The sequence below is a fragment of the Eretmochelys imbricata genome, chromosome 4 (assembly GCF_965152235.1).
Source record: "Eretmochelys imbricata isolate rEreImb1 chromosome 4, rEreImb1.hap1, whole genome shotgun sequence".
Lineage (NCBI taxonomy): Eukaryota > Metazoa > Chordata > Testudines > Cheloniidae > Eretmochelys > Eretmochelys imbricata.
In genome coordinates, this window is record NC_135575.1 from 2,002,005 (window position 1) to 2,029,540 (window position 27,536).

At 49.4% G+C, this 27,536-nt stretch overlaps 2 protein-coding genes across 2 annotated transcripts in view; one reads left to right on the top strand and one right to left on the bottom strand.

Moving 5' to 3' along the window:
- The window catches only part of LOC144263816 (class I histocompatibility antigen, F10 alpha chain-like), a 1,122,758-nt gene that overhangs the window by 336,567 nt on the left and 758,655 nt on the right, over positions 1-27,536 (bottom strand). The gene's annotated exons all lie outside the window — the stretch shown is intronic.
- Positions 19,395-25,624, top strand: LOC144264439 (butyrophilin subfamily 1 member A1-like). Its single transcript, XM_077816201.1, has 3 exons — positions 19,395-19,449; positions 20,445-20,471; positions 25,083-25,624. Exons 1-3 carry the CDS (start codon positions 19,395-19,397, stop codon positions 25,622-25,624), a joined length of 624 nt encoding a protein of 207 aa, XP_077672327.1.

Genomic DNA, 27,536 nt, shown 5'->3' on the forward strand with positions numbered 1-27,536 from the left:
ATGAGAACTATGTCTTTCCACCCGCCCTCCACCCAGAGGGTCTGCGATTAACATGGGTTAAAATAATGAACACGTTAATTGTGCTGTGTGTTAGTCACATGCGTTAACAGCAGTTAATTGACAGCCCTAATTTGTAGGATATTATTATAGGGCCTAGAGGAAGGTCCCAGACTGAAACAAGTGTAATATTTCCTGCTTCAGAATGCAAATAGGAAATAGGAAGTGTGACCCCATCTGATAACATCGCTGCCTCTTGGGCTCAAGCACTTATTCAGTATTTGGCACTCACTGGTTGTTGCATCCAGAAGAAAAATGGATGATCCGAATCAGGTGTTTCTCTGGTGCAATCCTGTTTATTTACAAGTAATGGACACAAAGTCCTAGTTCCCTGAACACAATATGAATAAACAACCTCCTGCCATTCCCTTGCTCACGGTTTCCAAGCCACCTTTTCGAGCCAGTCCTGTGCCCCAATGATCTCTGTCCTTCTGCTCCATCTCAAGATCACACGCACAATGGCTTCTCCCCTGTTTGGTGGCTGACTCAGAGATTCAGAGACTTTAAGGACAGAAACCACCATCATGATTATCTAGTCTGACCTCCTGCACATCACATCATGCATGCTCATGCATCACAGGCCACAGAACCTCACCCATCCACTCCTGTAACAGACCCCAACCTCTGGCTGAGTTACTGGAGTCCTCAAACCTTCATTTAAAGACTCCAGGTTACAGAGAATCCCCCATTTATTCTAGTTCAAACCAGCACTTGAGTTGTGCCCATGCTGCGGAGAAAGTAAAAAAAACCCAACAACCGAGGCTCACTGCCTCTCTCACGCAAAGAGCTTGTCAAACAATCTCCTTCCCCCGTCTTTGCATTCAGGGAACACCTCAGCCCACACGGCCTAGGTTCTTTTCAGGCCTTGCCATGAGGTCCATTGCTTTGGGCAATGGATTCTTTCTGTCCAGTTATCACACTACGTAAAGGGGCTTTATTGTTCCTTTTGTTTATCCTGAGGGAAGCAGGCCAATTAATGACACTGAATGTTTAAAGAAAAGGAGGACTTGTGGCACCTTAAAGACTAACCAGTTTATTTGAGCATAAGCTTTCGTGAGCTACAGCTCACTTCATCGGATGCATACAGTGGAAATTGCAGAAGACATTATATACACAGAGACCATGAAACAATACCGCCTCCCACCCCACTCTCCTGCTGGTAATAGCTTATCTAAAGTGACCACTCTCCTTACAATGTGTATGATAATCAAGTTGGGCCATTTCCAGCACAAATCCAGGTTTTCTCACCCTCCGCCCCCCCTCCCCACCCCCAAACTCACTCTCCTGCTGGCAATAGCCCATCCAAAGTGACCACTCTCCCTACAGTGTGTATGATAATCAAGGTGGACCATTTCCAGCACAAATCCAGGTTTTCTCAAACCCCCCCCCCCAAAAAAAACCCACACACACAAACTCACTCTCCTGCTGGTAATAGCTTATTGTTTAGTCTCTAAGGTGCCATAAGTACTCCTTTTCTTTTTGCAAATACAGACTAACACGGCTGTTACTCTGAAAACTGAATGTTTATAGATCCAAGTCCCACTTGATGACAGCCATTAACACCTTCCAGCATACCAACGTATTGTTTTCTCTTTTGTAACTTTTCTTACTGAAGGAAAAAATAGCAGAACAGCTGGGGGCAATTGAGTTCTCTTCTGGCGAGCTGCAGCAGCTTGTGAGGGAGGTCTGGAAGTACCTTTCTCCTCCTGAACAAGAGGAGGAGCATGAGAGGCTGAAGAAAGTAACTGACAACCTAGTAACACTTTTAACGGTAAGCTCCTCTATGGAAAAGCTAATATTATAGGGGAAGTCACAGTAACCCTCTGAGAAGCAACTGACACTGAGTTCTGTTTCTGCCCACACAAAAAAGAACACATTTGTTCAGTCTGAATGAATTTTCCATTAAAAGAACAACAAGGCAAGACAGAACCAAAGGTCTCTAGCAGAGAGCGCAGCGGGTGTGTTTCTCCGCTGGAATAGCCTGCAGGTGCAGACAGACACACACACACTTCTGGCCCAGGCAAATAGTTCTCCGTCTTTAGAGACTGGGCCATGCGGAGGAGGAGACACCCAGCTGGAAGTGCCCTCCTGGGGGCATTCTTTATACACCAACGAGAGCTCATGATGAGCAGCTCCCATTGAGAACAAGGGAGACTCTTCATGGCTTTCCCTGCCCCGCACTGAGAACAAATGGGAGCTGCTGGGCGCTGAGCTCTGTGGACAGTCTGACCCTTAAGGGCCAAGTGGCAGCATGGGGAGAGGATGCAGAGAGCCCCTCCCACTCCACACAAAGGCAGGAGGCAGCCATGGTTTGCCTGGCTGTGCCCAGGAGCTGGTTGATGCCAGCAACACTGACAAACCTGATTAGACTATGGCTAGGTGTGTACAGTGTACAAGAATTTTATTTTAGAGGAGACAGGAGGGGATTTCAGACAATGTTTTACAATCTGATTCGCAGAAATTAATCTCCACAGGATCAGGTATAAACCATATTGCAGAATAGAATCTGAATGTTGTTTTTCTCTTCCCTTCTAGGTGGATATAAAGGGCCAGAGGCAAAGGTAAGATTGTGAAATTCACTGTGGTGTGGGAGGAATCTCTGGGGGAAAGTTCCTACTTAGGGGGACCAGATGTCCCGATTTTCTAGGGACAGTCCCAATTTTTGGGTCTTTTTCTCACGTAAGCACCTCCTGTCCCGATTTTTGACACTTGCTCTCTGGTCAGCCTATTCCTACCCCATGCACACACCAATGTAAAGAGAGGTTGAGAGTGCGGGACAGTGCTGGATGTTAGATCCCAATTTTCCCTTTATTCCTCTGGAATCTGGAGTCATTTTGCTTTTTTACTGCTTTATGTTATTTTCAGCAGGAAGGTGTATGAGGCATGGAAAGGAAAGAAAATGATGAAAGAGATTGTAGAATTTTTCTGTGATTTGGCCACATCATCTCTGCTAAATCCTAGGCCCATGTGTTAGTCATTTGTACAATATTTAAAAGGTCTTTTCTCCTCTTCCTTCCTTCTCTACCCCCAATAGTTGTTCTGTTAATGCATAAAGAATGTAGATAATGATTAGAGTAATTATTGTGTTCAGGTCTGAAGATGCCCCTTCTCAGACACAGACACAGACACAGACACCATTTAACTTCTGCCCTGGAAAGAAAATTGCTGAGGAGACAGAGTTACAGGAACAGAAAGGTAACAGAATGGGTCTGGTGTCTGTGCATAAGGATTTGGGGGTTACGGAGTTACCAGGATGGATCAGCACCTGGGAGCAAGGTATCAGTGTCTGTGTAACTGAACCTGAGATCACTCAGCTCAGCCCATCCCCACAGGCCCAGGTGGTCACCATTTGTCCAGGGAAATACTGCACTTTTTCCTGTGACTGGATACTGAAGAGAGTCCCCTCATTCTCAGCTTCCTTATACTCTCTAGCAGGCTGCCAGTCTGTCCCCTGTTACCCTGCTGGGACTGGGGGAGGCTCAGACAGTCTCAGGAAATGTCCATTCTTAGACACAAACCCTTCCTTATGGCCTATTTGTCACATTCCCATTCTCAGATTAGCACTCTGACTTTGCATCACTCTGGCCAAACAAAGTGTCACAGCTGGGATGTGTGTGGCCTGGCTACCAGGGGATCAATGTGGGAGACAGGCAAGAGGGCTAGCTGAGAGTCAGGTGTCAGGCAGGGTCAGGTAATAGGTTACCAGGAGATTAGTGGCAGGTAGGAGAAGCAGGTAGTGCAGGGGAGGCTGTCCTCAGCAGGGAAGCCCAGCTTCATGGACATGGAGGTAGACTACATGGCTAAGCTACGGCTGAGCTCTCTCTTCAGTGGAATGGAGGCCTGTGCAGGGGATGAAGTAGGCCATTTTGGTAAAGTGGTTCACTACGGTCAGAATGGTTGTAAATTTGTTGGACTCCAGCAATTATACCATTAAGTCTCTGGCAATAGCCACCCAGGGTTGAGATGGGGTGGCCAAGGGGTGAGACTGCTGGGCTTGTGACACGGTGCCTTGCTGCCGGCACAAACATCGCAGGAGGGAATGAATGACTGTATTGTGGGGTGCATCCAGGGCTACCCAGAAGAGTGGGAAATGAATCGTTCAGTCATCGTGCACCCCAAGTGTCCTGTGAGGGGAAAGGCATGGCATGGTTTCAGGACCAAGGCTCTTACAAGTCCTGGGAAAACATAGACCCAGCCCCTTAACTCGTGATCCCTTCCTCGGAGTCATGCAGCTGCAGTTGATAATAATTTGCTCATCAGGTGGAATTCCTGAGGCAGAGGCAAAGAGCATCAATGTAAGTATATCACTGTGAAGAGCTGTTCTGTGAAAGTTCCAGGATTTCAGCATGAGGTCTGGTTCCTGGTTGGCACCTTGTGGGCTGGTACTTTATCTTTGGGACAAGGTGTTGGCCGTGCTGTTTTTGGTTCCAGGGTGATGGCACAATAAAGTCATGAGAAATTGGTTTAAGTCTTTCATTCTAAATTGATACTCCAAATGTTTATGATCAATCAATATCTGGACCAGGTGGTGAGCACATTCCAGTTAATGCTGGCATTCTGCAAAGGGGGGTTTAATCACCAGGAGTTCTTATCCATATTTCCTAGTTTAGCTCTGTAGAAGTGAATTTCCTTGAGTAATAAGTGCACGGGTGTAATACTTGTTTGGAACTAAGTTGCTGGAAGAGGACAGCCCTGATAGCTGTACTGGAGGTGTCAGCATGTTCAATAAATGCTTGCATGATATCTGAGTGGCCAAAGTAGGTGCTGCGGTGAAAGCAAGTTTCTGATGAGGGAATGCATGGTGGGCCTCAGGAGACCAATGGAACTGAGCAGTTTTCTAGAGAAGAGTTGTGAGGGGCTTGATTTGTTTTGAAAAAATCAAGATGAATTGTCAATAAAAATTAGCAAACCCCTGCGAGCATTGCAGGCCATGTATAAAGTGGAGAGTTGGCCAATCTTAGACAGCTTGGACCTTGCCCTGGAACACCTGGATCCCTTCCAGAGATAAGATGAAGCTGAAGGCTCCAGGGAGGCGTGATGAAAGGTACACTGCTTGAGCTTTCACACTGCTGTAAGCATTCCAGGGCTATTTGGAGTGGTGTGCTGTTCAGGGTAGTCGGAGAAGACCAAAATGTTATCTGAAGTGAACTACTACATACTGCATCCATAAGCCTTGGAACACATCATTAGTAAAATGTTGAAAGGTGGCTGGAGCATTGGTCAGTGCAAAGCTCATTACCATATAATTATATTGTCCATATTGTCAGAAGGCAGTCTTCCACTTGTCCCCTTCCCTGATTCACATGAGGTTGTATGCCCTTCAGAGGTCCAGCTTAGTGAATATACCAGCAACCCCCGGCAATCCAGTCATAGTCCTTGTGCAGAGGCAGGGTTTCCACATTTCTGTTTTCAGAAATATTGGTGTAGCCTTGGTGTTTTGAGGGGAGCTCAGATGTAGCTTCAACAGAAGCCTGGATAGCCACCACCACTTGAGCCTCTCAGGGTTCTGATGCTGGGACAGGATCTACCAATCTCCCACAGCGCTGCTGACAAAACTCTAATGGAAAATAGACTTCCTGTGCTAGCTACCAAATGAGCAGGTGGTGGAGGGCCAGCCAGGAGATACTGAGGATCAGGGGAAGGTGTGGCGAATGGATCATAGCAAAGTGTAACATTTCTCAGTGCCCCTGAATCACGGCCTTCAGGGGAGCTGATTCCTCCATCACTGGACCAGAAGTCTCTGTGAGGTCAGCAGTGGCCTTATAATAGAATATCATAGAATATCAGGGTTGGAAGGGACCTCAGGAGGTCATCTAGTCCAACCCCCTGCTCAAAGCAGGACCAATCCCCAATTTTCACCCCATATCCCTAAATGGCCCCCTCAAGGTTTGAACTCACAATCCTGGGTTTAGCAGGCCAAAGCTCAAACCCCTGAGCTATCCCTCCCCCTCCACTGAGCTATCCCTCCCTGATTGCACGGGAATTGGTAGGGTCTGGCTGTCACTGCATCCGTGAAGCAGTGAGCTGCTCTCCAGTCAATGAGGGTCAGTAGGATGGAAATTTGCTGGGCATCCTAGACCGACATCTGCAAGTGGGGTATGCAGCACCGGGCGCGGGGAGTGTTCCAACAAGACTGAGGTATGGTGAAGCTCTTTCCCCTGATTTCTTGGTGCTCAGTGTGGGCAGGTAGAGATGGGGTGACCTGACTCACCAGGGTAGAAGCAGAGATGGTGCTTCATTGCTGCTCCTTTTCTATGGGGTCAGCCAGTGGTGGCCCACCTCCACCCGCACTGGCTTGGTGGGTGGTCTTGCTGAAGAGGTAACAGTGCATGGAGAGCAGAGTCCCAGAAACCCCCTCTTTTCATCCTTTCATTCCCATAACCAGTTGTCTGTAGGTATAGTGAGATCCATGAGGGCATCCAGACTTGCAGGTGTATCCATTTGTGCCAATTCATCTTTAATTTCTTCTCCCAGATCCCACCTGAACGGAAACAGCTGCGCCGTCATGCTCCAAACCGTATTGGCCATGAGGGGGTGGGACTGGGCTGCACAGGAGGCGATGATGCCCTGCCCCCGTCACAGAGCTTTCTCAGGGTAGCTTCCACCATTCAAGCTCATTGCTGATTATCAAATAGCTCTGACATGGCTTGGAGGAAGACCTCGCAGGTTGACAGAACAGGGCTGTCACACTCGAAGAAGCGGGAGGCTCAATCTAATGCTTCCCGGAGCACCAGGCTGGATATTAGGAAACACTATGTCACTAGGAGGGTGGTGAAGCACGTGAATGGGTTACCTAGGGAGGTGGTGGAATCTCCTTCCTTTGAGGTTTTTAAGATCAGGCTTGACAAAGCCCTGACTGGGATGATTGTTGGGGATTGGTCCTGCTTTGAGCAGGGGGTTGGACTAGATGAGCTCCTGAGGTCTCGTCCAACCCTGATATTCTATGATTCTGTGATAACCAGGCTGTCTTTTGCACAATCCATATGACTGAGGACACGGGGTGGCATCATGAACAGGGGCTGGCACTGATTTATACAACCCCTGAATTGCTGTCAATTGCCATCAGACTGCTCCAGCAGAAGCTGGGGATGATCTGACAGTGTCAGAGCATAAGCTGGGAGCCAGGCTGGGTTGGGTATCAGAAGATCAGAGTCCAAGGCAGGCCAGAGGGCAAACAGCAGGATCAGGTTACCAGGAGATCAGAGTCAGGCAATAGGAGCAGGGAGCACAAGGGAGCCATCCCTAAGCAGAGGAAAGCCAGTTGCACAGACGACAAGGTCCTGTTCCTCTGCTTGGTTTGAATAGAAGCAGGGAACCCGTTGGAACCCCAAGAGTTCCACCAATCGGATCCAAGCCTGGACTCCTCTATCAGTGTTATGTCTCTAGCTCTGGAACCAGTGAGCAGGTCAGAATTTAGTGGTTCTTAGGAGTCCTGGGGACCAGGGTTTGAGACCTGCTAGTCTCTGATACATGCACAGGTGTGAAATCCAGGTCATTCAGTCATGTTTCTTTGTCCTTCCAAATATACATTCATCACTCATCTGCTCCCAGCACTGGGTGGTCTTTAGATCCTTCCCTGTCTGCCTTTAAGGACAGTACAGTCTAATTTTCAAAAGCGCCCCTGATTCTGGGTGCCCAACTGAGGGCCTGGCTACACTTGCAGATGTAGAGCGCTGTGAGTTAAACCCGCCTTCGGAGAGCGCAGCAGGGAAAGTGCTGCAGTCTGTCCACACTGACAGCTGCAAGCGCACGGGCGTGGCCACCCTTGCAGCACTTGCAGCGGCATTGGGAGCGGTGCATTGTGGGCAGCTATCCCACAGAGCACCTCTTCCCATTCTTGCGTTGTGGCTTGTGGGAAGGGGGCGGGAGGTGTGGGGCATTCTGGGTCCTGTCCCAAAGCCCCGTGATGCATCGCTTCGCATCCCAGCAATCCCTGTGCTTTCGTCCAAATTTGGCGCCATTTTTCAACTTTTTTGTACTGCGCGCTCTGTCTTCCCTTTCGGTCTGCGGGAATGGAGCCCGAACCGCTGAGGAATGTGCTGACGAGTCTCGCCATCACGTCACGAATTGCAGTCGAGTTGCTCCTTAAGATCCAAACTGACAGTGAGGAGTGATGATGATGTCGACTCGCATAACGTATATGACATGAGAGTGCTTGTGGCATTCACGGACATGCTCATCACTGTGGAACGCCGCTTTTGGGCTCGGGAAACAAGCCCTGAGTGGTGGGATCACATCGTCATGCAAGTCTGGGATGACGAGCAGTGGCTGCAGAACTTTCGGATGAGAAAAGCCACTTTCATGGGACTGTGTGCAGAGCTTGCCCCCACCCTGCGGAGCAAAGACACAAGATTGAGAGCTGCCCTGACGGTGGAGAAGTGGGTGGCTATTGCAATCTGGAAGCTGGCGACTCCAGACAGCTACTGATAAGTCGCTAACCAGTTTGGAGTGGGCAAGTTGACCGTTGGAATCGTGTTGATGCAAGTGTGCAGGGCTATTAATCGCATCCTGCTCAGAAGAACCGTGACTCTGGGCAATGTGCATGACACTGTGGCTGGCTTTGCACAAATGGGTTTCCCTAACTGTGGAGGGGTGATAGATGGCACGCATATTCCAATTCTGGCACCAGACCACCTAGTGTCCGAGTACATAAATCGGAAGGGCTATTTCTCTATGGTTCTCCAGGAACTTATGGATCATCATGGGCATTTCATGGACATTATCGTAGGCTGGTCCGGAAAGGTGCATGATGCATGCATCTTTTGGAACACTGACCTGTTCAGGAAGCTGCAAGCCGGGACTTTCTTCCCAGACTAGAAGATCACCGTAGGGGAAGTCAAAATGCCCACTGTGATCCTTGGAGTCCCCGCTTACCCTTTAATGCCATGACTCATGAACCCTACACAGGAAGCCTTGACAGCAGCAAGGAGCGGTTCAACAACAGGTTGAGTCGGTGTCGAATGACTGGTTTCAGAGTAACAGCCGTGTTAGTCTGTATTCGCAAAAAGAAAAGGAGTACTTGTGGCACCTTAGAGACTAACCAATTTATTTGAGCATGAGCTTTCGTGAGCTACAGCTCACTTCATCGGATGCATGCATCGAATGACGGTGGAGTGTGATTTTGGCTGTTTAAAGGACTGCTGGTGCTGTCTGTATGGGAAGCTGGACCTGGCCGATGGCAACATCCCCACGGCTATGGCCACATGCTGAACCCTCCATAACATTTGTGAATGGAAGGGTGAACGCTTCACTCAGGCATGGATCATGGAGATTCAACACCTGGAGGCTGAATTTGAACAGCCAGACAGCAGGGCTATTTGAGGGGCCCAGCACGGGGCTGTAAGGATTCGGGATGCCTTGAGGGGGCAATCTGAGGCTGAAAGCCACCAGTAACGTTTGGTGCCCTGCACGGGAGTGAAGAGCAGTGGTCCCAATGCTAGTAGGCATCTGTGTTTGCTACTTATGATGTACTGACTTGCAGTGCCCCTTGCTTTCCTGGGCTATGGTATCTTTTATTTAATGCAATAAAGAATGTTTTCAAAGCCAAAAAAAAAAATCATTTATTGAAAAGAAACACAACTGCTTGGGAAACAGAAAGGGCATGACACATCTGTGCTGTGTGGGAGGAGGGAAGGGGCTGGGGTGGGTATGTCCTGTTGTCATACTCAGCCTTCCTGTCTGGAGCGCTGTGCAATGAGTGCTACACTTCAGGCTGGCTGTACTGCATGGGGATGGGGGTTGAGTGCAGAGGGTCAGGGTCGTAGTCTGCAGGGCTGGGTGGTGAAGCTACAGGTGTTGGAGGCAGCTGGTGGTGGTAAGAAACCGGATGTTGGGGGAAGTGGGTTGTCAGTGACATGGCGGCACAAGAGAAAGAGTTTTGGGACAAGGGCTGCACGGGGGGGCGGGGCGCAGATCTGCTCCATCTGCAGTGCTAAGATCACCTGTCTCGAGTCTGCTTGGCGCTCCATAATGCTAGGAGCCACTTCGTGCATTGGTGCCGGCGAGCCACATTCTGCTGCCAGAGCCTCCTTTCAGTCTCTTGCCGCTCCTGCACTTTTTGATTTTCAGTAAGGGACTGCTGCATGAGGTCCTCCTTGGTTCTTCGTGGATGCTTCCTGATTCTTTGCAGTCTTTTGGCTGTTGATAACAAGGATGGCTGGGATCTCAAGATTGTATCTGTAAAGCCAAAATGCAACACTTAACAGTCCCAATGCGAGGCGCAGGAGCCCCAAAATGGTGAGTAAGCACAGAGGAAAGGGGGACTGATTGTTTCCGGGCCATACTGTCCTCTGGGGCTCTGTGCCTTGGGGACAGCCAACAGCCTGCAGGGGGCCCCTGTACTGAACGCTGTCCCCACATTTTCCACAGGATGAGTTCGTCCTGGAAGATATCTCGCTGCTGAGGGTGACCTGGGAAGCAACGGAGGGTCTTCTGCAAGACTGCGGCTTCCGCCCTGGCGCTTATGCCCTTGCCTGTGTGCAGCAATGGTCCCCCCCGCACGGCACAGTGGCCCCGACATGTTACCCTGGCTGGGACAAGGAGTGCAGTAGCTCTGCCAAGGAACCTGCACAAGTGGATTGCCCAGCTTCTGCATGAGACCTTTGAAGAGATCACTGAGGCTGATTACTGCGATGTGAGAGAGCACATCAACGCCCTATTCTGCATCTAGGCATGCATGCAGCCCTAACCCTCCTTACCCCAAGGGCCCGCACCAAATAACTACCTTCCAAAATAAAAGCCGCTTACCGGGTACCTCCTCTGGTGTTTGTCCTTCCCCAAGCACCATCCACGGCGACTGGCTACCTTCCTCCTGGCTTGAAAACAGCTCCTGGCTGCATGCATCCAGGGTTGCCGGGCTGTCCTCTGGCTCTGGGCCCCCCTCCTCCTCAGCACCCTCGCTCCTGCTTTCCTCCTCCTGCCTTGTTGAACTCTGTGCTGCTACGGCCTCTGAACTGTCCATGGTGCTCTTCAGAGTGGAGGTGGGGTCGCCCCCAAGTATCACGTCCAGCTCTTTGTAGAAACAGCAGGTGACGGGGGCAGCACCGGAGCGGCTGTTTGCCTTGCGGGCTTTGCAGTAGGCGTTCCGCAGCTCCTTCACTTTAACCCTGCACTGCCGTGCGTCCCGTCATGGCCCCTTTCCATCATGGCCCTTGATATCTGCCTGTAGGTATCGTAATTCCTACGGCTGGAGCACAGCTGGAACTGGACAGCTTCCTCCCCCCAAACACTGATGAGATCCAGCACCTCGCCATTGCTCCATACTGGGGCTCGCCTGGCGCGTGGAGGCATGGTCACCTGGAAAGATTCACTGAGAGCCCTCCACGCCTGGCTGAGCAAACAGGAAGGGGAATTTCAAAATTCCCAGAGGGAATTTAAAGGGCGGGTCTGAGGGTTGGTCACCTGAGGGCAGGGCAGTAGAGTTCAAAGTGATGACCAGAGTGGCTAGCACAGGCATTGTGGGACACGTCTGGAGGTCGATCAGAGCCGCACTATAGGACCAGGGCGTCCACACTGGCACGGCAGCACTCCAGTCGGGGCGCAGCAAGCTTTATGCTTCTCATGGAGGTGGATTACCAGGAGCGCTCCAGCCGCAGAGTCCGGGCACTCTAAGTGCCTTGCCAATGTGGACACCTCAGGAGTTATGGTGCCTGGGGCTGATTTAATGCGCTCTAACTTGCAAGCGTAGCCAAGGCCTGAGATACCAAAGACCTGATTTTTAGAGGTGTCGAAGAACAACATGTCCCATTGAAATCAAAGGGACTGCGAGTGCTGAGCTCCCCATAAAAATGTGTGTGGGGGGAGGTATCGTCACCCCAAAATAAAAGTTTGAGAAGGTTCTTTTTAGTAAGTCTTCAGCAGATTTCACTCACTCTCCATGGCCAGTAAAACTGCTCGGCAGGAGACGTGAAGAAGTCCAGGTAAAAGTGGCTCTCAGGGCGGGTGGTTCTGTGGGGAGGGGAGTTTTGTAACGGAGGTGCAGGTGATGGAATCTAGAGAGAGACGCTCCTGCAACGGGTCAGCTGCGGAGGGGGAGTGGGCGACACGGGATAGGAATTCTTCACGGCAGGAGACATGGTGTCAATACCCGCCATTCACTTCCCTGCAGAGAGAGAAAACATCAGAGAGCGAGTGGCTGAGAAACAGGAGACTGCTGGTCGTGTCATTCGTATCTGCGAAGAGGCTCCTACTCCCAAATATGGACTTGATCATACATCCCTGGACCCAGTAATTCACAGTATCAGTAACACAACAGAGGACATTCATCACAAGGTACAAATCAACAATTCAGTGTAAATATTCCCACTACTGTGGGGTACTCCATTGACTCTAAAGTGCCAACCCTCAGTGCCTGGGCAGGAGGCTTGATTCACTGGGTAGAGCTGTCATTTCTCTCTCAGCCAGCGAATGGACAGTGTGTGGCGGGAGGCAGGGTATGGAGTGGGGGAGAAGACAAATATGAACGCTTTTAACAGACTGTAATATATATATATTATTTGAGGCCATCATAAGCCCCATACCTCTTGGGAGCCTTGCAGCCTCTTTGGTATTTGGTATCATTTTTCAAGAATAAACTAATCCAGGCTTTTAACACATCAGAAGCAGCTTCAGTTGATCCAGGCCTCCTAAACTAATAAGTCTGAACTGCAGGAAGGGTTTTCCAAGAGTCAGAATTTGGAGGGAGAGCCAGGGCTAGGCAGGTGTCCAGGGACAGGAGGGCTAAAGTTCTGAGAGCAATTGGACCAGGACAGACCAGGTTCAGGGGAGACAGGGGTCAGGGTAGCTTCTGGTAAAGTTGTCCCAGTTTTGGATGTGTTTGCAAAATTACATGCCATTTTTCTCTGATTACTTTCTGGTTTTACATCTAATTCCTTGTTGAAATTCCATGACTCTGAAACGCCCACTATGTCCTCCCTGCATAATGGAACCTGAAACTTTCTGTCTTTCTCTTTCCCTTCTAGGCAGATATAAAAGGCCTCAGGCAAAGGTGGGTTTGTGAGTTGTCTTTCATTTCGCTGAAAGAACTCCCTACATTATACTCTCAATTTGCCCTGGAAAATTTCCCTCTGTCCCTTGTAGGTTCGGGAGTGTTTCCAGTGTTGCCAACTCTCATGGCATTATCATGAGTTTCACAACTTTTTTGTGTGTATTTCTTAAAGTTCCAGATGCTGGAATAAAAAAATGTCATGAGAATCTCTGCTTTAATAAAAAAGTTCTAGCCCACATAGTTATATGGTAAAGCGTGAAAACATGCGTAAATACACACTTAAGGCTTAGACACCAAAAGGCAAATTAAAAAGAACCCAACATTTATTATTTGTTTTTTAAATCCCATGATTTTTAAGCCAATATAACTAACATTTGAGGCCTGACTCATGATTTTTAAACTCTTGAGGTTGGTTGGCAATACTGTATTCCATTTCTGGCTAAAATTAACTTAATTTCCTCAGGTTTGGTGGGTCATACAGGGGAGGGAATGAAAAGTAAAAATAATTTTAGAAATGATCTGTCATTTTGAGACACCCCCTTGTTAATCGCATGAACAACACTGTAAAGACCCTTCTCCCCCCAGGGAGTTTGTTGTGTTAATAGAGAAGAGGAGCGTGAATGACAAGAGTAAATTTTATCTTTAGAGCTGAAGATCTGAGGTCTCCAAAACAAACACCTGAATCTGGACTAAAAAGAGGTGAGCACTTCTGGACTGGAGAGAAACTGCCTGTGGAGGAGAGCTCTGAGGGAAACACAAGTAAGAGAAGGGGATCCCGTCTCTGCATCAGTGCAATCAACGTAAGTTATTACCTGGGTTTCGAAGCACCTCCTGTTAGTGTATCTGGGTGACTGTGCCTGGTGCCCTCCAGTTATCAACCTCTTCCCGTCTCCACTTGGAGAGGGGAGAACAAAGCTATTTAAAACTGTCACCTCACTCCTCCTCTGAGGTCAGAGTCGAGGCTTATTTTCTCTGAAGCTATGGTCACCATTGTGACATTCCCTACAGTACAACCTGGACTGTGGGACCACTGTGCCCCCTTAAACTCTTCAGCCGGGGCTGTGTCTTAAACAGCTGTGCCACTGACAAGCAGCGACCCACTCCAGGTGCTGTATCAATATGTAGAGACACACCCAGCCGAGTTGCATGAATGCTCTCTAAGGGCTGGTCTACACTACCATGGTAAATCAATCTAATTTACGCAGCTTCAGTTACATGAATGACGTAACTGAGGTTGACGTTGTCAGATTCACTTCCCATGGTGGTTACGCTGCACTGCATCGATGGGCGAGTGTCTCCTATCGACTTCCCTTATGCTTCTCGGGGAGGTGGAATACGCAAATCGATGGGAGGGTCATCGCCCGTTGATTTAGTATGCTTCACCAGACCTGGTAAATTGACACTTGCTGCATCGATTGCAGCAGTGCTGATCTACCAGGAAGTGTAGATATACCCTAAGCCGCTCATGAACTGTACACAGAGAGACTCCAGCAAATTCCCCCCAGTCCCAGCTTGGCACCCAGTAAGGTACCATCTTGCACGGCTCAAGACCTTCTTGCTCAGCGCAAGCTCATTAATTAGTTTACCACTCCATCAAAGGGTAGTGGACATGCCCCAGGCCTCGTAATTTGAGCAGATTCCCCAAGCACTTCAACCAAAAACTGCACTATTTTAGATAAAATATAAAACATTTATTAACTAAAGAAAGATAGATTTTAAGTGTTTATAAGTGATAGGCATAAAGATCAGAGTTGGTTAGATGAGAAATAAAAATAAAATCACCGGCTAAATCCTGAACTTTATCAGACCAAGGCTTTGTCTACACTGCACGTCTGTTGGTAAAACTTTTGTCATCCAGGGGTGTGAGAAAAACACAAACACAACTGACAAAAGTTTTACAGACGAACAGTGCTGGTGTGGACATCACTTTGTCACCTGGAGACGCTCTCCCACCAACACAGCGACTGCCCCTCATTGGGGGTGGTTTTATTTGGTCTCTCCTGCCGACAAAGAGCGGCTACACTGAGTGTCTTCCAGCAGCAAGGCTTTAGTGGCACAGCTGTGCTGCGGTAAGGTACACAGTGTAGGCATTGCCTAAGTCAGATCTGAATCAAGCAGCTTTTCTCACCCCACTAGATGTTGCAGGAGGTTTTCAGTTCTTAACACACAGGCTGAATCTCCTTCTCAGCCTGGGACCAATCTCCCCTCCTCAAAGTCTTTGTCTTCCCAATGTTCCTGTCATCTTCAGAGTAGTTGCGGGAGGAGAGAGGTGAAGTGGTGATGTCATGGTCCCGCATTTATACTTTCTTCCGGGTGCTAGAAAGACCCTTAGGCAGCCCCCATTGTGTATGTGCTCTCTGATGAGTCTCTGGGAGGGCCACTGAGAGAGCGGATCTTCCTAAATGGGCCGTCAATACATGTCTGGCTAGTCCTGATGTAAATCTGTCTTGCCAGGGTTAGTTGCTCCTTTGTTGACACCGAAAAGCGAACTGTGGGTGTTTCCCACTTACCACACATTTCTGGAACAAACCAATAGGTAACTTCATACCTTCACCTACAATGGTAATACACACAATCCAACAGGATAGTAATGTTCAACATATCCTGACTTTTCAGATGATACCTCACCAGTCATACTTTACACAAAACATATTATAATCCTATAACAGTGGTGAATTTGTGGATATAGAGGCTACGTGGGGGAGTGTATGTCACAACCATGCAGTGAGCATTTAATCAGGCTGAAGCTTTAGGGACTAAAGAGCGGGGACCCCCTGAAGTTTTAAAAAGTCCCTTTCCTCCCCAGCAAGCAGATGCTCTGGCATCTGTTCCCCTAGGCAGGATTGTGAGGTTCAACCTGTTCCAGGATAAACGGCTAGTCCTTTTGTCTGTGACCCACCAGTGAAGAGACCGATGATCACATTTCAGGGCTCATATCAGCATTCAGACTGTGCTTCACCCCAGACCAAGGTGGGCAGAGCTGGAAAATACACAAATAGCCTCCCTCTCCCAAAATTTAGTATGAAACCAGCATAGAAAGTGGCAGTAGCCAGGAACAGAGTGTACTGGTTTTGCTCATGGTAGTTTTGGGCAGACATCACAGGTGATGGAGCTGGGGTCTAGTCTGGTCTGTGCACAATCATTGTCATGACACCTCTATCACAGTAAGGTGCCATTTATAAAAGGCTAACCCATGTTCAATAACTGTTGTAGGAATGTTACAGGCATGAGTGGTAGGTGTTAAAAGCACATCAGCTGAAGGAGATAGACATGGTCTAAGCCATGGTTATAAGCAACCTCTTCTATCCGTGGCCTTTGTTAGGATAGTACCTGAGCATCTCACATGTGTTCAGTCTTTGCCCTCCCACACCCCTGGGAGGCCGGACAGTCCATTCTCCCCATTTACAGATGGGGACTGAGGCCCAGAGACCCAGCTCACAGAGATACTTAGGTATGATACTAAACTGGGAGGAGTGGTAGATACGCTGGAGGGTAGGGATAGGATACAGAAGGACCTAGACAAATTGGAGGATTGGGCCAAAAGAAATCTGATGAGGTTCAATAAGGATAAGTGCAGGGTCCTGCACTTAGGACGGAAGAATCCAATGCACCGCTACAGACTAGGGACCGAATGGCTAGGCAGCAGTTCTGCGGAAAAGGACCTAGGGGTGACAGGGGACGAGAAGCTGGATATGAGTCAGCAGTGTGCCCTTGTTGCCAAGAAGGCCAATGGTATTTTGGGATGTATAAGTAGGGGCATAGCGAGCAGATCGAGGGACGCGATCGTTCCCCTCTATTCAACATTGGTGAGGCCTCATCTGGAGTACTGTGTCCAGTTTTGGGCCCCACACTACAAGAAGGATGTGGAGAAATTGGAGAGAGTCCAGCGAAGGGCAACAAAGATGATTAGAGGTCTATAACACATGACTTATGAGGAGAGGCTGAGGGAACTGGGATTGTTTAGTCTGCAGAAGAGAAGAATGAGGGGGGATTTGATAGCTGCTTTCAACTACCTGAAAGGGGGTTCCAGAGAGGATGGCTCTAGACTGTTCTCAATGGTAGCAGATGAAAGAACGAGGAGTAATGGTCTCAAGTTGCAGTGGGGGAGGTTTAGATTGGATATTAGGAAAAACTTTTTCACTAGGAGGGTGGTGAAACACTGGAATGCGTTACCTAGGGAGGTGGTAGAATCTCCTTCCTTAGAGGTTTTTAAGGTCAGGCTTGACAAAGCCCTGGCTGGGATGATTTAACTGGGAATTGGTCCTGCTTCGAGCAGGGGGTTGGACTAGATGACCTTCAGGGGTCCCTTCCAACCCTGATATTCTATGATTCTATGATTCTATACTTAAACCCTTGATTTAGGTCCCAATTTTAGGCTCCACTATGATCATTGCCTCTGACCCCGCAGATGCCTGAATTTACTCACTGCATTACATTTTCAGGGTAAAAGTTCCCTAAGGATTTAAGAACAGGAGGACTTGTGGCACCTTAGAGACTAACAAATTTATTTGAGCATAAGCTTTCGTGGGCTACAGCCCACTTCATTGGATGCATAGAATGGAACATGTACTAAGAAGATATATATATATATATATATACACATACAGAGAAGGTGGAAGTTGCCATACAAACTGCGAGAGGCTAATTAGTTAAGATGCATTATTATCAGCAGGAGAAAAAAACGTTTGTAGTGATAATCAAGATGGCCCGTTTAGACAGTTGACAAGAAGGTGTGAGGATACTTAACTTAAGGAAATAGATTCAATATGTGTAATGATCCAGCCACTCCCAGTCTCACTTCAAACCCAAGTTAACGGGATCTAGTTTGCATATTAATTCAAGCTCAGCAGTTTCTTGCTGGAGTCTGTTTTTGAAGCTTTTGTTGCAAAATTGCCACCCTTAAATCTTTTACTGAGCGGCCAGAGAGGTTGAAGTGTTCTCCGACTGGTTTTTGAATGTTATGATCCCTGATGTCAGATTTGTGTCCATTGATTCTTCTGCGTAGAGACTGTCCGGTTTGGCCAATGTACATGGCAGAGGGGCGTTGCTGGCACATGATGGCATATATCCCATTGGTAGATGTGCAGGTGAACGAGCCCCTGATGGCGTGGCTAATGTGATTAGGTTCTATGATGGTGTCCCCTGAATAATAGAGGAAACACTGCTCCTGACTTTCAACCTATCTGTCACATCTTGAATTTCATACATTGACCGGTCAGAATAAAGTCAAGAATAGTTACAAGAAAAATAAAGATAAAGCACAACTGATGCCAAACTTAACAAACCATTAAATTCAAAGCAAAGTTTTGCTCATCACATGCTTTCGACAGTCTTACTTTCCAAATGTCTTAAGCCAGGGACTCTTCTTCTGTGTCAGGGCTGCTTCTTTGTCCCTTCTCTTGCAGTGTACCACTGGGCAGAGAAAGGAGGTATTCTGAGTTATTTTGTTCCTAATTTTTACAGTGTCAGTCCCCAGCTTGGAAAACATTTCCAGCTGAGATTCGGGAGACATTCTGTAGCAAAGGATGTTTCCTGCTGCTTTTTCCTCAACTTTTTGAGGCTTTTTTGTCTGCCCTTCCTGACTGATGACTCTGTTTTCTGCTTAAGTGCAGTCAGCAGAGCACACATTCCTTTGTTGGACACAGACCTGCTTGCAAACTCAGTTTGGGACATCTTACAGTGGAATCTTATAACTTCACATACAATGTTGCCACGCATATTTTATCAGGACAACAATGACCAAACATTTATGAATTTTCAAATGATACCTCACAAGGCATACTGTGTACAGAGATGATTGCATAGCGTGTAGCGTGTGGAAACAGAGGTACCTTCTGTCACAAACACGCAGTAACCCAAAACAGAGAGAGACAAAGCAGGCTGCTCCACAAGGCAGAGAGGCACCACTCACCCAACTATTCTAGGCTGGTTTTTTACTGACTGACTGACTGATGCTCCCAGATCTCATGCTTCCCTACACAGTGTCCTAGCTGGGAAGGAGAATCAGGAACCCCCCCCCCATTCCTACTGCTCTTAAAGTGCTAGCTTGCAATTCCATCACAGCCCTGAATACACCACACTCAGACCTAGATGCTCCTTTTCTGTATTTCTTCCATGCTTATCTCTGAGTTCCCTCCATGCTGTCCCATTAAACACAGGGTGCCCTGGCCCGGGGCCCCCAACAACAGGGGGCCCCAGGGCCAGGCACTCAGGCAGCTCAGCACTGGCATGCCCCCCGCGGGGGGGCTGCTCCACGGGGCGGGACTGCTGGGGGCAGGGGAGCAGGGAGGGAGGCTGACCTGCAGCCTCAGGAGAGTAGGTGGGAGGTGCGGGTAGCGGGATCGCTGCGAACATGGGCCAGAGGACTCAGGAGGAGACCGGGCGGCCGCGCAGTGGGCTGAAGAGAAGTGGCGCTTTGAAGGGGAAACCGCCACTTCTCTCTGGCTGCAGGGCTGCCCCTGCTCCTCCTGAGTCCTCCTGCCCGTGCTCACAGGGCTGGATTCAGAAAGGGGGCAGGGCTTTAGGGGCTGAAGCCCAGGGCCTCGGGGCCCACTTAGCTGCTCCTTGTATTTCCCACCTTTCTATCAGTGTCATAATTTTCAATAACACCAAATCCAGATCAGATACGATGTCTTGGCAGATGGAATCCAAACCATTGGAGTGTTCTCCTAAAGTACTGAATCAGGGTAAATGACAACTCTTAGCTGCTTTTGCTGGATTATTGATTTTATCTAAATAATTTTCTTCCATTTGGGGAGTGAAGATTCTCGCTAATCACACTGCAGTTCAAGATGAATCCCATACAATTTAGTCTGTATTTATTTATCTTGCTTCTTGTTAGGTGATGGGGTTGGGGTTTTGGTGAAAGTAGCTGTGTGTGTTTTGCATGCTGTGAGAATTTTCTTGACTTTTAATATTTATCACATGTGTTCACATTGCGGGACAGGAATATTCCACTTGGGAGAAGGATTGGATTAGAAATTTAATTGAAATTTCGTGTTTTGGTTTGGTTTAATATTTATATAACACATTCTTCTAGATTTTGTTTTGCTAATATTAAACCTCACTTAAAGTTAACGGAGTTTTCAGTATGGGATGCTTTGAAGGGAAGGAACAAAGCAAAAAAGGGCATTTAGGTGCCCAGTTCCCACTGATTTAAATTTGAGACTGTTCCGTGTAGGGATTGACTGAAACATTTCTTAGGTGATTTCTCAAATTGGAGCTCAAAGTAGAAACTCTCAGGTAATTTAGTGCCTATTCATTTCTGCTTGTTTGTAGCAAGATCCTGGCTACATTTTGTAAATTCCATTTAGTCCTAATATAGACTTTATATGAAAATACAGACTATTCAGAGCATCTGTGTGCAGGGCAGTTCTCATCTCTCACTTTGTCCTTATTTCAGAGATCAGCAGAGCGAGAGGACGTCATGGTAAGTTAAGCTGTTATTTTAATAGTGTCAAAATTTCCCTGGTCCCTTTTCTTGTACAATGAAACATTAAGCCAACAGCTATAGGGTAAAAATAACCATTTAACTGGTGGGAGGGGCAAAGAGCTAGACATCTGACTGATTTGCAGACTAGGGTCATGTTTCCTTTGCTAAAGTGACTAGGCAGATAAGCCATTCTTCAGCTATTGCCCTTCCTGAGATATATTGTTAGTGGAAGGAACTGACCCAGAACTGAGATTCTCTCTGTGCCTGGGGATTTCAAAGTCATTGGAATCCTACTTTTATCCCTGGCACGTAGTTCACTTTGAAGTGCAGAAACAAGCTCTGAGTGCACCTTAGCCTCACGTAGGAAAAAACAGGATGGCGGGAAGGTTTCAAATGCAGTTCAAAGAATTATCATTAGTGCAGACCCCTGTGTGTGGGTGAAATGTAACACACCCAGAGCACTTCTGCACTCAGGCCCCGAGCCACAAAGGCACTTGGGGACTCAGTGCTGCAATGCCTAACTTTCAGCTAGCCACCCCCTGGCATCTACGGAGCCTCAGTTAGCCACCTAGGCTCCCGATACCATTCTTGGGAAGACACGAGGCGCTTGAATATGATCCACACAACCCAGCATGGGGAGCTGTCTAAGCAGGATTGGGCCAAAAGAAATCTGATGAGGTTCAATAAGGATAAGTGCAGGGTCCTGCACTTAGGACGGAAGAACCCAATGCACAGCTACAGACTAGGGACCGAATGGCTAGGCAGCAGTTCTGCGGAAAAGGACCTAGGGGTGACAGTGGACGAGCAGCTGGATACGAGCCAGCAGTGTGCCCTTGTTGCCAAGAAGGCCAATGGCATTTTGGGATGTATAAGTAGGGGCATAGTGAGCAGATCGAGGGACGTGATCGTCCCCCTCTATTCGACATTGGTGAGGCCTCATCTGGAGTACTGTGTCCAGTTTTGGGCCCCACACTACAAGAAGGATGTGGATAAATTGGAGAGAGTCCAGCGAAGGGCAACACAAAAATGATTAGGGGTCTGGAACACATGAGTTATGGGGAGAGGCTGAGGGAACTGGGATTGTTTAGTCTGCAGAAGAGAAGAATGAGGGGGGATTTAATAGCTGCTTTCAACTACCTGAGAGGTGGTTCCAGAGAGGATGGTTCTAGACTATTCTCAGTGGTGGAAGAGGACAGGACAAGGAGTAATGGTCTCAAGTTGCAGTGGGGGAGGTTTAGGTTGGATATTAGGAAAAACTTTTTCACTAGGAGGGTGGTGAAACACTGGAATGCGTTGCCTAGGGAGGTGGTGGAATCTCCTTCCTTAGAAGTTTTTAAGGTCAGGCTTGACAAAGCCCTGGCTGGGATGATTTAATTGGGTATGGGTCCTGCTTTTGAGCAGGGGATTGGACTAGATGACCTCCTGAGGTCCCTTCCAACCCTGATATTCTATGATTCTATGATTCAGGGTAAGGGGAGATGCTCAGAAGAGGGGTGTGACCCTTCCAGGGACTTCAGCATCTAGGTCTGGGCTGGAGGGAGGTGCCTGTCCCTGTGTGTGACCTACAGCTGAGAAGCCTCTCCTGGAGTCAGGTGCCTCAGGTGTTTATTGGAAGCAAGGCTGTGGGGCACACCTCAGGCCACACCACACAGCTGCGGGGTGGAGGAGCAGGTGGCCTCACGCATAACCCTTAGCCCACTGATTAGGGCACTCACCCTAGAGAACACAGAGTGATCCGGATCATTTGGTAAACTGGGTGCAAGTGAGCGCTGTATGTTTTAACAGGGCTACATGTAAACATATGCATGCAGACCCCCCAAGTGCAGGCCACAGTGACAGAATGGGGGATTCTGAAAAGATGGGGGGGTTGTGGGCTGAACTTGAGCTCCCACCGTGAGGCTGTGGCCAAAAGAGCGAATGCCATCCTGAGATGCACAAACAGGGGAACCTCCAGGAGGAGCTGGGAGGTTATTTGACCTCCGTATTTGGCACTGGTGCAACCACTGCTGGAATCCTGTGTCCAGTGCTGGTGCCCGCAGTTCAAGAAGGATGCCGATAACTTGGAGAGGGGTCAGAGATGAGCCAGGAAAATGATTAAAGGGTTAGAAAACCTGCCTTATAGTCATAGACCCAGGAGCCCAATGTATTTAGTTTTTTACCTTTTATTAAAGATACAGAAACAAGAAGGAAAAATAGTCAAAACAATTGAAATGTAAAGTGTTAAATAAGGTTTTCATTTTAACATCCCTTGTTCCCGTTCCCTTTATCAGGAGAGAGTTTTTAGAGAGCAAACCCACCTGTTTGACAGTCTCTTAGATGGCACAGAAACTCCTCACTTAACCTTGCAGTTCTCTTCCTGGAAAATGTGACTTTAAGCGAAATGATGTTAAGCAAATCCAGTTTCCTCATTAGAATTCATGTAAATGGGGGGGTTAGGTTCCAGGGAAATTTTTTTCACAAAAGACTATTTATATATATCTATATACACACACAGGGTATACGTTTTAAACAAACAGTTTAATACTGGTACACAGTAATGATGATTGTGAAGCTTGGTTGAGGTGGTGGAGTCAGAGGGTGGGATATTTCCCAGGGAATGCTTTGCTGCTAAACAATGAACTAGCCCTCGGCTGAGCCCTCAAGGGTGAACTCTCACACTCTACAAGACAGCAGGAAAGGAGGGAGGACAGCCAGAGACACACACTGCCTTGTTTCAGAGTAGCAGCCCTGTTAGTCTGTATCCACAAAAATTAGATCAGCAAGCTGAGTCCACAGCTGCTGCTCCCTCCCTCCTGAGAGCCCTGTTGTGTGTCCCCCCTGCTCTATGGAAGATGGGGTAAGCGGGGTGCAGGGGGAGGGGGACACCCTGACATTAGCCCCCCATTTCTCCCCTCCCCCGCACACACAGCAAGCTGGAGTCTCGGGGAGCAGCTCCAAGGCAGAGGGCAGGAGCAGCACATGGCAGTGCGGGGAGGGACAGCTGAACTGCCAGCAGTTGATAGCCTGCTGGGGCAGCTGCCGCACAGGGAAATTAGGGGAGCAGGGAGCTGATAGGGGGGCTGCCGATCCACCCTGGTTCCAACCACCCACCAGCTCGCTGCAACGAGCTGCTCTTCCTACCAACAGTGGACAAAGCAGGCGGCTGCCCTTAGAAGGGAGCATTGCACAACTTTAAACGAGCATGTTCCCTAATGATCAGCAACGTAACAACGTTAACCAGGACGACTTTCAGTGAGGAGTTCCTGTATTAACGATGTAATAAGTGTTCTTTTTGTGGACAAGAGAAGAATTAGTTGGAGCTGCTGTTGTTTCTGTTGTTGTTAAATTCCCATCTGGTTTCCTACCACACAAAACAAGACAAACACACACCAAAGGGGAGAGGTCAAAAACAGAAAAGAGAGAAAATCAACGGCTGACTCTCACTCACAATGTCACTGCCAGAGAAACCCAGCCCAGCCCACAGTGTATCAGCCCCGCTGAGACCTGAAAACTCGTAACTCTGTCGGCTGTTTGGTGCGTTGCTTTTAGCTGCTTCCTGCAGTCACAGGCTCACAGTCGTGTTGCTAAAGATGCAGTCTTGGCCGACTCCGCCAGACTCCTATTAGACAGACGGCAAAAGCTGAGCACTAGGAAAGAGAAGACATGAGGGGAGGAAGAGGACACATGAAGCGGGGGGCAAAGTCTCACATCCGAGGTGGTGTCGGGATTTAGCCACAGCCAGTGGAGGTGGTGATGGCGTCTGGGTCCCATGGTCTCGCCTGGTCTGGTCAGGTGCCTTTCAAGCTCAGGGTGACAAAGGACCAGTGGTGTCATGGTGGATCCCAGGGGGCAGTGGGTGGTGGCAGCCATGATTATGGAGCTCACTCCGTTCCCCCCCGCCAACAGTGGGTCTCAGACAGCCTGACTCTCTTGCCATGGGATTTTCTGGTAAGAACCCCAATATGGAGTGATGGGGGGGGATCGCCCATCCACTCATTATCTTGTCCAGCAATTAGGCCCAATTTCTGACACGCCAATTTCGGTTCATTGATTTCCAGTCTCGGACTTTTCTTGTTCACCAGGCATGCTCTTAACCCAGTCCTTGAGTTCTATCCGGCGGCCTCTTTCTCTGGGCTATTTCAGTCAGCCTCACGGCTCTTCGCACCACCTTTCCCCTCAGCGTTAGTGTCATGGGGTGCTGTGGGTTTTGAGGAGCTTTCACTGAGGCTGCACAGAGGAGCTCACAAGCAGGGTCAGTCTGTGGGCCCAAGTATCACAACAGGTCAAAGGGCGGGGGGTTTCCGCCTGCACCCCTCGGCGAGGAGCAGACTATGGGGAACGAAGGGATGGTGAGGGGGCTCCACCTGTCACAGAAAGGGGAGCTCATGACAGGCGCAGTTATCACATTTTTAGTCTTATAACACATTTATGAGCATTGGTTTAATAAACCAATATGCAATGGTTATAATAAACTATAATCATCTGTCCCTTGCCCTTGCCCCTCTTTCAGCTCCAACTGCCCCCCAGCAGTCTTTCTCCCTCCTCCCCACTGCCGATCCCCGCCCTTCAGCTGCTGTTCCCCCTTCCCAGTGCCCAGGTTTTTAACCCCTTCTCTTGACTTCCCTGCAGTGCGTGTGACTCTGGATCAGGACACAGCTCATCCTGCTCTCACCCTGTCTGCGGATTGGCTGAATGTGAGACTTGGAGACACACAGCAGGATCTGCCCGACAATCCTGAGCGATTTAATGAAAGACCCTGTGTGCTGGGCTCTCAGGGGTTCACTAAAGGGGCTGTGTACTGGGAGGTGGAGGTGGGGAATGAGGTATTCTGGGTGGTTGGGGTGGCCAGGGAGTCTGTGAGGAGGAAAGGCTGGGTCAGCGCATCCCGGAAGGAGGGGATCTGGGCCATTGACTGGAGCAGACGGATGCCTCCGGTTCCACCCTCCCCTCAGAGCACCCCGCCCCAGAAGAGCAGGCAGATCCGGGTCTGTCTGAACTATGAAGGGAGGCAGGTGACGTTTTTCAGTGCTGATAATGAGGCCCTGATCCTCACTGTGACTGGGGCCAACTTCGCTAGGGAGAGAATCCGCCCGTTCTTTGGGACAAAGTCCCAGCTCCGCCTCTGTCCCTGCCCTGAACCAGAGGGGCAGGCGGGTGACCCTCACCAGTAGGCCCTGAGCCTTGTGCTCTGGTGGCCTGTCAGTCTGTCACTGGAGGACTCTGGGGGGTGAGGACAGACACACACAGCACCAGGCTTTAATCCCCGCTAGAGAACTCCCTGGCGGGAAACTGCTCCCTTCATTAATGTCCTCTTACAACCCAACCTCAGCCTCTCTGCAACGTGGGGGACCAGGAACTCGATGACCACTCCACAGCCCCTTTCTTTATAACAAAAGGGGGCTGTGGCTCCATAAATGAATATTAAGGGGGCCAAACAGAGAGTGAGAATGACTCTGTTATAGCCGGCAGCATTAGGGCCCACCCCGGGAGATGGGTGACCCAGGGTCCGTCCCCTGCTCCAGTGAAGCTGTCATCAGTTATCCAACATGGAACAGCTTCAACATCACAGACTGTGGGAGCCCCGAACCGGGAATTTCCCATAGCCAGCGGTTAGGGCTGTCACCTGAGAGCTGGCAGAGCCCTGCTTACATCCCATGTGCTCGTCAGCACCAGGGGGACTTGAACTAGTCATCTCCCACAGCCTGGGTGAGCCGCGAACCCCTGGGCCAAGCATCAGGAGAGCATCCTGCCTCCTCTCCCCCTGCAGCTTCATGTGGAATTCGCTGATGTTTAATCCCCAACAGCCTGAGTTTTCAGATGTGGTTTCTTTCTTTTTTCAATACAATTTACGTTTTTGAAGAACATGATTAGATTTCTGTGTCCTAGGAGGTAAAGAGACTGTGCCTATGTTAATCAGCTGATGCAACAGCTGGGCTCCTCTTGTCTTTTGTTTCTTTCTCGGCTTTCCTGAGGGAGGGGTGGAAAAGCCGAGGGGCCTCAGGAAAAAAATCTTCCCAAGTGAGTTTTTCTGGCTTGGCAGAAGGCACTTTTCACTTGGTGGTGGCAGCATCAGCAGCCTGGAGAGGCCAGTATTAACGTTTGGAGTCCTTGCGGGCCCCCACCTTCTGCACGCGAAGTGCCGGAGGGGGAATCAGCCTTGACAGGCGCGTGGAGGGAGGCAGCAGTGCACGCTCCGAGGCACAAACGCAGCTGCCCAGGAAGCTCTGACTGACAAAACGTACGTGCTGAGCGAGGCTTGGCACCCGCAGGTCGGGAGGATGCTGAGGAGGAGTTTTGTGAGTCACAGCGGTGCCTAACTCCGGAGGGTGGGTACGTAAGCACTTTTCGGAATCCAGCTCATCGCCCCAAGAGCAGCACGGACTCCTTGCCATCTCCCTTTTCGGTTGATTCCACTGCTCTTGGGGGTCGGCATGTTACCACAAAATGTCCCCTTCTGTGGCATCTCCTACACTCTGTGTCGTTTGTCACTCGCCGGCACTGAATCTGTGTATAACAAAAGAGAACGTTTTAATAAAAGGAACTAAGCATTGATGTGGAAAAACATCCCCACCACAGTCCAGGTATGTGACTGTGACAGGGTTGGGACTCACCACCGCAGCGCCTCCCGCTGGTGCAGCTGGAAATTAGCTCTGTCCTCTGCAGAGCGCCCCCTGCCGGTGCTGTCCCATCCATCGTCTGCTCCCCGTTGGTATCCGGACTCGCCTTGCTCCCTGCTCGGCGACGTCCGCTTCTGGTCACTGCCCTCCGGCAGTGCCCCTTAGTCCCTCCTCACCCCCTTCCGGAGGGCGGGGGGCTCTTAATGGCAGTCCCTTTGCTCAGGCCTGCCGCATTGGCCAACCGCAACCCAAAGTCCAGCCCCTCACGTCTGGGGCACGTTGCAGTCTGACACAGCCGCTCTTCGTCAGCCAATTGCGATGTGAGGGGAAAGGGGGGTGGGACCCAGCCCCGCCCACGACTCTGGGTCCCGGCCCCGGGACCCTCTAGCAGCAGCCTCCCTGCCCTCCTTCTCGCCTCTCGCTCCTCTATCCTCCCTGGGCCAATTCCCCTCTGGCCCCTCGCACC